General features: G+C 42.7%; 3 protein-coding genes across 6 annotated transcripts; all 3 read right to left on the bottom strand.

Annotated features, from left to right (window-relative positions):
- Window positions 1-681: 681 nt before the first annotated feature.
- On the bottom strand, window positions 682-7,828 carry LOC108361848 (uncharacterized). The gene is made up of 2 exons (XM_017614611.1): window positions 7,823-7,828; window positions 682-1,636 (listed from the first exon to the last, which is right to left on the bottom strand). Exon 2 carries the CDS (start codon window positions 1,564-1,566, stop codon window positions 1,138-1,140), a length of 429 nt encoding a protein of 142 aa, XP_017470100.1. The 5' UTR covers window positions 1,567-1,636; window positions 7,823-7,828; the 3' UTR covers window positions 682-1,137.
- LOC108361846 (uncharacterized) lies at window positions 1,635-6,107 on the bottom strand. 4 transcript variants are annotated; one of them, XR_001847375.1, is made up of 2 exons: window positions 2,668-6,107; window positions 1,635-2,545 (listed from the first exon to the last, which is right to left on the bottom strand). XR_001847375.1 is itself a non-coding variant. In XM_017614609.1 (2 exons), exons 1-2 carry the CDS (start codon window positions 4,932-4,934, stop codon window positions 3,450-3,452), a joined length of 1,290 nt encoding a protein of 429 aa, XP_017470098.1. In that variant the 5' UTR covers window positions 4,935-6,106; the 3' UTR covers window positions 1,635-3,449. The 4 variants fall into 4 exon arrangements, 3 of the variants coding, with proteins under 3 accessions (XP_017470098.1, XP_017470097.1, XP_017470095.1); XM_017614609.1 differs by having other exon boundaries at window positions 1,635-3,526; window positions 3,722-6,106; XM_017614608.1 differs by having other exon boundaries at window positions 1,635-3,522; window positions 3,718-6,105.
- LOC108361847 (uncharacterized) lies at window positions 5,640-6,653 on the bottom strand. Its single transcript, XM_017614610.1, has 2 exons — window positions 6,240-6,653; window positions 5,640-6,095 (listed from the first exon to the last, which is right to left on the bottom strand). The coding sequence occupies exons 1-2, from the start codon at window positions 6,579-6,581 to the stop codon at window positions 5,664-5,666; spliced, it is 774 nt and encodes a 257-aa protein (XP_017470099.1). The 5' UTR covers window positions 6,582-6,653; the 3' UTR covers window positions 5,640-5,663.
- Window positions 7,829-9,379: the final 1,551 nt, after the last annotated feature.

Below are 9,379 nucleotides of genomic sequence, written 5' to 3' on the forward strand. Positions count from 1 at the left end.
CTAAATGCAACTCCATTTTTGCATTAAGAATCTAAATGCTAAAAGCAACCCTGTGATCTTCCAAAATTTCCACGATTCGAACATGGTTTAAAGAGAAAAAGTGGCAACATTGCTTTTTCGAGTATACAGTTGCTAGCTGCGTTTCAGTGATCGTCGATCGAGATTTCTTTTATTTTACATTACATATTTGGATAAAGAAAAGTTAAGCAAATTCAACATCGATGTGATGCTGATAGAAATCAGGATCAATTTATGATCAACTCTGTTTGTTTTGTTTCCTAATTAAGTGAGGAAATTTTAATTGACAGCACCCACAAATGAATATATACATAAACAAATGTTCGGTTATGGTTAAAACAATTCAAGTTTTTGTAGGTTTAAAATTTATTTTTTCCTTTTCAGTAGGGTTTTTGCACATTATCTTCTGTGTGAGAATTAATCGTAATATATAGGGATCTAAATAAGAGACTGGAACACGGCTGTTTGTCAAAAGCATACGATTTCGAACTCGCGTAAATGTACATTTGCTAAATGCTATAGCATGAACGCTCTTCGAAAACATATGTTCGAAAGTGCTAAATGTTGCATTTTAAATGCAGCAAAAACGCTACATAACATACAAAGAGTCAAATGAGTTAGTTGAATGAGCTGACTCCTTAAAGTGAGTTGGAGTCATTGAGTCAACTCCTATAAATTTGCTGAGTTACCCACCCTTACAACAGAAGACTAATTTATTTTATGTTCTCAACTCATATTATATGTAATTCAAGCTAAATATGATGTTAGTATGTATGTATATTCACATAACAGTAGTAGGCGGTGGCGTGATACAACAGTGAAATTCCAATGAGAGTTTAAATTTAAATATTTATGTACATATGGATGTAAGCATGCATACGTAGTATATACATATGTATAAGTACAATTAGTTGTGTTAGATTGACATATAAGTATGTAAATGTGTGTATATCTCTTTGTACAATTGAGAGTGAGCGTGAATGTAATAACATTGGAGTTATTGAATGCAATTATTTAAATGAGTATTAAGTAAATGAGTGTTCAGGTGTTCTTAACCTAAGGCAGCTTGCAGGGTGTCTCGTTAGGTGACCCAACATCCCGGCCCCGTTGAAAGGACTTTCAAATCGGTAGTACTGCAACCTTGTGAATCGGGCGACGGTTGGTTCCCCTCGACGTTCGTATGTCGACCACTCTAACTCTGGTATCCTTTCCTGGTATGGCATTTATAGTTCGTCCCAATTGCCATCGTTGTGGTGGCACATTATCCTCATGGACGAGATTCATGGCGTCCTTTGCGATATTTGCGTGGTCAGTGGTCCACTTTGTTCGCGCTAGAAGTTGACTCCATTTGTCGACGGGGTTGATGTTGGCTGCTACTTCGCGCTCCGGAAGTGATTTCAACGCACTGCCCGTAATAAAATGACCTGGAGTCAAAGCCTCATAATCACTGGGGTCAGATGAGAGCGGTGATATTGGCCTAGAATTAAGAACCGCTTCTATTTCCACTAGGACTGTAGTGAGCTCCTCATACGTCAGTCTGGCATTCATGACGCTGCGGTTGAGATGACCTTTGGCTGACTTGACTGTAGCTTCCCAAATTCCGCCAAAATGAGGTGCTCTAGGAGGGAAGAAATGAAAATTAACAAATTCATTAGCACAATAGTTAACGATGATATCTTGATTTTGTTTCTTGAAAAGGAATGTTTTTAATTCAGCAAGTTTTCTGCAAGCGCCGACAAAGTTGGTTGCATTGTCGCAGAAAATGTCAGATGGAAGACCTCTCCTTCCAATCATTCGCTTAAGCGATGCTAAAAAAGCATCCGTGGATAGGTCAGAGACGACCTCGATGTGCACCGCTTTTGTTGCAAAGCACGCGAAGATGGCTACGTACGCTTTATAGGGTGCCTTGCCTCTAATACGAAGGTAGACGCTGAAGGGTTCACAAAAATCGATTCCGCAGCGAGCGAACGGGCGCGACGGTGTTAAGCGCTCAACTGGTGGATTGCCCATCATGTGCTGGAGTAGCTTCGGCTTGTATCTCACGCAATGGATACAGGATCGGACGACGCGTCTAGCGATATTGCGTGCGTTGACTATCCAAAACTGTAGGCGAATCAAAGATACCAACGCTTTAGGTCCTGCGTGATAATTTTTGATGTGCAGATGTTTAACATATCGTGTCACGAATTCGCATTTGTTGGGCAACAAAAGGGGATGTTTTTGTGATTCAGAAATATCAGCCAGTTCAAGTCGACCGCCAACCTTCAGTAGTTCGAAACAATGGGTAACCTCCAAAAACGGGTTCAGATTTCGTAGCTTGCCATTTGTCGTTGACTCTCTCTGCAACATTTGAATGTCGTTAGTGAAGTGGTATTGTTGCACGTTCCAAACAATGCGTAACAAAGCGCGGTGTAGTTCGTTGGCAGTGAGTGGTCCATTTACAGTGTCGGTGTCTCGTTTCTTGAGCCTTGTGCAAAATCGGAGCATTAAAGCGACCAGTCTGACTTCTAGGGTGTGAGAGCTGTACCTGTCGAGGATTTCAAGAATATAGTTAGTGGGTATAGTTACTTTAAATACCGATTTCCGCATTTCAGACTTGACAACCGCCATGTCTACGTTGTTACTCATTTGTGTAGGCCATTTGCTTACGTCTTCGTAAAGAAATGCAGGTCCAGTGAGCCAAATTGAGCTAGCAAGTTCAAGTGCCGTGCTTCCTCTCGATGCAATGTCAGCTGGGTTGCTTTTGGTTGGCACGTGTCGCCAATGAGCGTCCACAGTCAAATCCTGGATTTCCGATGACCTGTTGCCAACGAAAGCTGATAGCGTAGCCGAGTGTAGTTTGAGCCAGTGAAGAACAATTTGCGAGTCTGTCCAAAGATAAGTTTCGAACCTATAATTAGTGAAAATTGCTTTGATTTTTGTGAAAAGTCGAGCAAGAAGGAGTGCACCGCAAAGTTCCAGTTTTGGCAGTGACTGTCGTTTAGTTGGAGCCACTCGTGATTTTGCCGTAAGAAGGCGAACGCGCACATTGCCAGTGTTGTCTAAGGTTCGTGTATATAGTCCGCAGCCGTAAGCACGAATCGACGCGTCACAAAACCCATGTGTCTGAAGAGACTGCATGTTGGTAGATAAACAGTACCTTGGAACCTTAACTGAAGCCAGATCAGAAAGAGTGTTGACGAATTTTTCCCAAGCCGACTGGATATTTTGAGGAACAGACTCGTCCCACTCAAGTTTCAGCAACCACATTTCCTGAAGCAGAATTTTGGCAGTGACGATCACTGGTGCTAGGAGGCCAAGTGGATCAAAGAGCGACGATGCGGTAGATAGAATTGTCCTTTTCGTGACACGACTATTTGTAGGCTGCCTAGATTGAAACGAGAATAAAAAATTATCATGTGTCTGATCCCATGTCAGAACAAGAGTGCTAGTTATTGAGGTATCGAGATTAAGTCTTTGACAGAGTGTTCGCCCCTGAAACGCTTATGGTTTGAATGCCACTTTGCCAGGTCAAGTCCACCTAATTTTAGCAACTCCGTTACCTCTTGTTTTATTCGCGAAAGGTCCGTACGCGAGTCATCACCGCACAGCAGGTCATCAACGTAGAAAGATGACTTGACGACATTTGCACCAACGACGAATTGCGATGCATGTTGATCAGCAAGGTGATGCAGACTACGTACCGCGAGGTATGGTGCGGCCTCCATTCCGTATGTGACCGTATTAAGCTGGAAGGTTTGAATTTCCTGGTTAGGCGAACTCCTCCACAAGATGTACTGGAACATTCGATGTTCTTCACTGACCAGCACCTGCCGATACATTTTAACGATTTCTGCTGTGAGCGCAAAGCGATGTAAACGAAATTGGAGCAAAAGAACTACAAGCTCGCTTTGTATGATAGGACCCACCATTTGGATGTCGTTAAATGAGGTTTGAGTAGTGGTCTGACAAAATGCGTCGAAGACAACCCTTAGCTTTGTTGTTGTGCTACCTGGCTTCAGAACGCAGTGATGGGGGATGTAGTAGTGAGGCTGGTTTAAGTTCGGGCTCAGAGCTACCTGCATGTGGCCTAGTCTCTCATACTCGTCCATGAATTCGACGTACTGTGTCCTGAGGTTAGGAGAGCGTAGCAGACGACGTTCTTGTGCACTAAAACGACGCAAAGCTGTGGTATACGATTCACCCAAGCATGCAGGATCGTCCTTGAACGGCAGTTTTACGACAATTCGACCATTTGGGCTCCGAGTCACGGTGTTGTTATAAAGTTTTTCGCAACTGTGTTGCTCACGAGTCCACATGTCCGCCTTTGAAGTGACTTCTTCAATCTGCCACAATTTCTCCAGTCTTGAGTCTATGGACTCTTCACAGGCAAGTAAACATTTGGTGTTAAGCGTGTTAGAGCTCGCACGATAGCGTCCAGAAACGACCCAACCCAAAAGCGTTATCTGCAGAATTGGTAGACTATCACCAAGTTTGATTTGGCCCACTGAAAGTAAACTGAAAAAACTTTCCGTTCCTAAAAGCAAGTCGATTTTTTTAGATTTGTAAAATTGATTGTCTGCAAGCACAATATTGGATGGGATGTCCCAAGACGAAGTATCTATTTCCGGTTCAGGCTGATAGGCTATATGCGATGTTATACAAAGCGTGAGTGGTAATTCGAATCCTGTCACTTGCGATTTTATATTGGTAGAGGTCGTATATTTGATGTTTGTAGATGACTTAACGATACCTTGAATTTCAATGTTATGTTTTCTCCGTGGAAGCATCAGGGTTTGTGATAATTCATCCGTAATGAAGTTTACCTGGGAGCAGGAATCCAACAATGCTCTGCCAAGTCGATAACCACCAGATACGTCGCGAACCAAAACTATAGCAGTGGGGAGAATTATATGATCCTGCGATGAGTTGTTCATGTGCGTATGAACGGCGGACGGAGAGGTAGACGAGTCGGACGTAGTTACTCGATGAAGCAGGCTATGGTGCTGTCGAGAGCAAACCTTACATTTGTGCAAAGATGGACAACTCGATAGTTGGTGGCCCTTTGACAAACAAGGGCCGTGGAAGCATCAGGGTTTGTGATAATTCATCCGTAATGAAGTTTACCTGGGAGTAGGAATCCAACAATGCTCTGCCAAGTCGATAACCACCAGATACGTCGCGAACCAAAACTATAGCAGCGGCGAGAATTGTGTGATCCTGCGATGAGTTGTTCATTTTCGTATGAACGGCGGACGGAGAGGTAGACGAGTCGGACATAGTTACTCGATGAAGCAGGCTATGGTGCTGTCGAGAGCAAACCTTACATATGTGCAAAGATGGACAACTCGATAGTTGGTGGCCCTTTGACAAACAATTTATGCAAAGGCCCATCTTCTTTGCGTGGTCAAAACGCACACATTAAGTGCCTTGAAGCGATCGCAACTATGTATTTTGTGACTGTTGCTGGAGCACATCGAACATGACGGACTCGAACAAGCAAATTAATGGCTCTTGTGATGATTCTTTGCTTTGGGCGCTTTCGCAGCAATTTGGTGTACGGATCCAACGGCGCGAGAGTTATCAATTGAGTCGAGGTACTGGCAATGTCTCTCCAAAACCTTGGTGCACTCGTTCCAGGTCGGTAATGTGTTAAATTCTAGAGACTACTTCCATTTACGGTTTGTCTCCTCATCTGCCTTCTGTAAAACTAAATAAATAAGCATGGCTTGTGAAATTTGGCCCTCTGTGCCCAATGACAATAATGAGCCGTAAAGCGCGGACGCTTTGTCAATGAGACTTCTCAACTGGGCGCCATTGGACTTGGAAACTGACGAAAGTTCAAACAACGAACATATGTTTTCTAAAAATATTAAGGTTGCATTGTCATACCGAACCTTAAGTCTATCCAATGCCTTCGTATAGTTTTCATTAGAAACTGAAAATGCATCAATTGTTTCTAACGCTGGACCCTGGAGACAATTGCGTAAATGATTAAATTTCTCTATGTTTGAGAGGCTATACTCACGGTCAATTATTTGCTTAAAGGATGTTATGAAATTTGTATATTCAGAATATTTACCGCTGAATGAAGGAAGTTTAAGTTTGGGAAGTTTAGAACTNGCAGCAGTAGCGACGGCAACAGCGTATGATGGTGGCAACGAAATTTATGTCGCAAACAATGCAAAATATATGAAGCGCTCCGATGTCCAACAGTGGGGTCCCACGGCGCAAGCNGGAAGCTTAAGTTTGGGAAGTTTAGAACTTGCTTGCATGACACAAGTGCTTTCTGAAATTGTGGCGTTGTGATCTTCAGTTAGTTGGGTCCGAATGGTCAACTTCATTGTGATGTATAGCTCCTCTAGGTCTGCACGACCACCATCCTCCGAATCCAGCCTTTCGATGTCGGTTTGGGTAGACAACACATTCTTGAAGTACGATTCAAGAATTCCAAGCCGACATTTATACTCAGCTACGGAGAGTGTTTTAACACCTGGTCGTAGACTGGCCTCAACGATGTTTTTGATGCGGGAAATATTCTTCTTGATATTAGCCCTTTGTTGTTTCGACTCTTCTAGAGACATTTTAAATAGAGTGAGAAATTAGCGAAAATTTACGTATGCACATGATGTGTGTTTTAATACGACAGCGATCAATAACAACAACGAGTGTCAGTANTTAGCGAAAATTTACGTATGCACACGATGTGTGTTTTAATACGACAGCGATCAATAACAACAACGAGTGTCAGTAACAACGGCAGTTGAATTTAACGAATATTCGCGAAATGATCTTTGGATGACCTCTGGAGCAACGGGACTCTGAGAGTAACGACAAATGGCAAATCCCGCTTAAATGTTTTTGGGTAGCAGCGACAAGTTAGGCAGCGAAGTCAGCGAGTGCAAACGATACAGCTGAGCTGCAGCNAGAGCAACGGGACACTGAGAGTAACGACAAATGGCAAATCCCGCTTAAATGTTTTTGGGTAGCAGTGACAAGTTAGGCAGCGAAGTCAGCGAGTGCAAACGATACAGCTGAGCTGCAGCGAAGACGATGCAGTGGCGACGGTGACAGCGACGCAGAGCGCCCAGGCAACGGTATGTCAAGCAGCAGCAGCACACACATGTACCAAATGCAGCGAAAAAATATGTGTGTAAACTTACGGTTAACCCACAGCGACGATATAACGAAATCGCAGCAACGATTAGTGTTTGCAGCGGCAGCGAGCTAACGTATGCGAACGTTAGCGTTTAACTAAACAGCAGTAGCGACGGCAGCAGCGTATGATGGTGGCAGCGAAACAGAGTGCAATGGCAACGATAAGCCAAATAACAGCAGCACGCAAATTTACCAACTGCAGCGAAACAATGTATGCGTACACTTACCGCTGGCGCAGCAACGAGAAAACAAAATCGCAGCAACGATTAGTGTTTGCAGCGACAGCGAGCTAACGTATGCGAACGTTAGCGTTTAACGAATAAGCAGTAGCGACGGTAGCAGCGTATGATGGTGGCAGCGAAACAGAGTGCAATGGCAACGATAAGCCAAATAACAGCAGCACGCAAGTTTACCAACTGCAGCGAAACAATGTATGCGTACACTTGCCGCTGGCGCAGCGACGAGAAAACGAAATCGCAGCAACGATTAGTGTTTGCAGCGGCAGCGAGCTAACGTATGCGAACGTTGGCGTTTAACTAAGCAGCAGTAGCGACGGCAGCAGCGTATGATGGTGGCAGCGAAACAGAGTGCAATGGCAACGATAAGCCAAATAACAGCAGCACGCAAATTTACCAACTGCAGCGAAACAATGTATGCGTACACTTACCGCTGGCGCAGCAACGAGAAAACAAAATCGCAGCAACGATTAGTGTTTGCAGCGGCAGCGAGCTAACGTATGCGAACGTTAGCGTTTAACGAATAAGCAGTAGCGACGGTAGCAGCGTATGATGGTGGCAGCGAAACAGAGTGCAATGGCAACGATAAGCCAAATAACAGCAGCACGCAAGTTTACCAACTGCAGCGAAACAATGTATGCGTACACTTGCCGCTGGCGCAGCGACGAGAAAACGAAATCGCAGCAACGATTAGTGTTTGCAGCGGCAGCGAGCTAACGTATGCGAACGTTGGCGTTTAACGAAGCAGCAGTAGCGACGGCAGCAGCGTATGATGGTGGCAACGAAATTTATGTCGCAAACAATGCAAAATATATGAAGCGCTCCGATAACCAACAGTGGGGTCCCACGGCGCAAGCCTCCAGCGATGGTGATGGTGATGATGGTAAAGAGCCAAGTGAAGACCACCAAGAGCAAAAACGCGACAAAATAATTTGTTTAAAAATAAATTTAAGCGCGAGCAGCAAATGGGTTTTTTCCTTTAATGCACAGCCCCACGTTGGGCACCAAAAAATATAGGGGGTTTAAAGAAGCGTTTTTCTAAACCACAATTTAACAAACCGTATTAGCAAAGATTTATTATCTCATTTGGGCTGTGCAATTAAAATATGCGAAATGAGCAAAGTTACCGAAAATGAACTTAACACGTCTTGGGGGTCAACAGAAGACTAATTTATTTTATGTTCTCAACTCATATTACATATATGTAATTCAAGCTAAATATGATGTTAGTATGTATGTATATTCACATAACAGTAGTAGGCGATGGCGTGATACAACAGTGAAATTCCAATGAGAGTTTAACTTTAAATATTTATGTACATTTGGATGTAAGCATGCATACGTAGTATATACATATGTATAAGTACAATTAGTTGTGTTAGATTGACATATAAGTATGTAAATGTGTGTATATCTCTTTGTACAATTGAGAGTGAGCGTGAATGTAATAACATTGGAGTTATTGAATGCAATTATTTAAATGAGTATTAAGTAAATGAGTGTTCAGGTGTTCTTAACCTAAGGCAGCTTGCAGGGTGTCTCGTTAGGTGACCCAACAATATGATTAACTTAAAAAACAAGTAATACAAAAAATTAAAAAGAAGAAATAATAAAAAAAAAACAAAAAAAAATATATATATATATATATTTATATATAAAAGGAATATATAAAAGGAATAAAAGGAAGCATGTCACATAAGTGTGAATAGTAGGGGGTACTATGGAATATGGAATATGTAAACCCTATGTATTGAAAATAAGTTAAGTACATATGTATAAAATGATAAATATTAGGTGGCAACTCTGTAAGATAGATATAAGAAGAATCCAAGAACGATAGAATACAAGATTGCGCATTCCCGCAGAATAACATTTGTGGCCAAGAACGATAGAATACAACATTGCGCATTCCCGCAGAATGACATTTGTGGCAATGGGTAAACAAAGAATATGTCGAAGAACAATGAGTTGACAGTTGTGAATTTGCA

This window comes from Rhagoletis zephyria, unplaced genomic scaffold, assembly GCF_001687245.7.
Source record: "Rhagoletis zephyria isolate East Lansing unplaced genomic scaffold, Rhagoletis_zephyria_1.1 Rzeph_scaffold_00863, whole genome shotgun sequence".
NCBI classification, from domain to species: domain Eukaryota; kingdom Metazoa; phylum Arthropoda; class Insecta; order Diptera; family Tephritidae; genus Rhagoletis; species Rhagoletis zephyria.

Bases quoted from the DNA above. Each gene is read 5' to 3' on its own strand.
- LOC108361846 (XM_017614606.1), bottom strand. From the start codon at position 4,934: ATGAACAACTCATCGCAGGATCATATAATTCTCCCCACTGCTATAGTT. The intron at 4,014-4,076 runs GTAGCTCTGAGC...TGCGTTCTGAAG, and splicing joins AGAGACTAGGCCACATGCAG to CCAGGTAGCACAACAACAAA.
- LOC108361848 (XM_017614611.1), bottom strand. From the start codon at position 1,566: ATGAATGCCAGACTGACGTATGAGGAGCTCACTACAGTCCTAGTGGAA.
- LOC108361847 (XM_017614610.1), bottom strand. From the start codon at position 6,581: ATGTCTCTAGAAGAGTCGAAACAACAAAGGGCTAATATCAAGAAGAAT.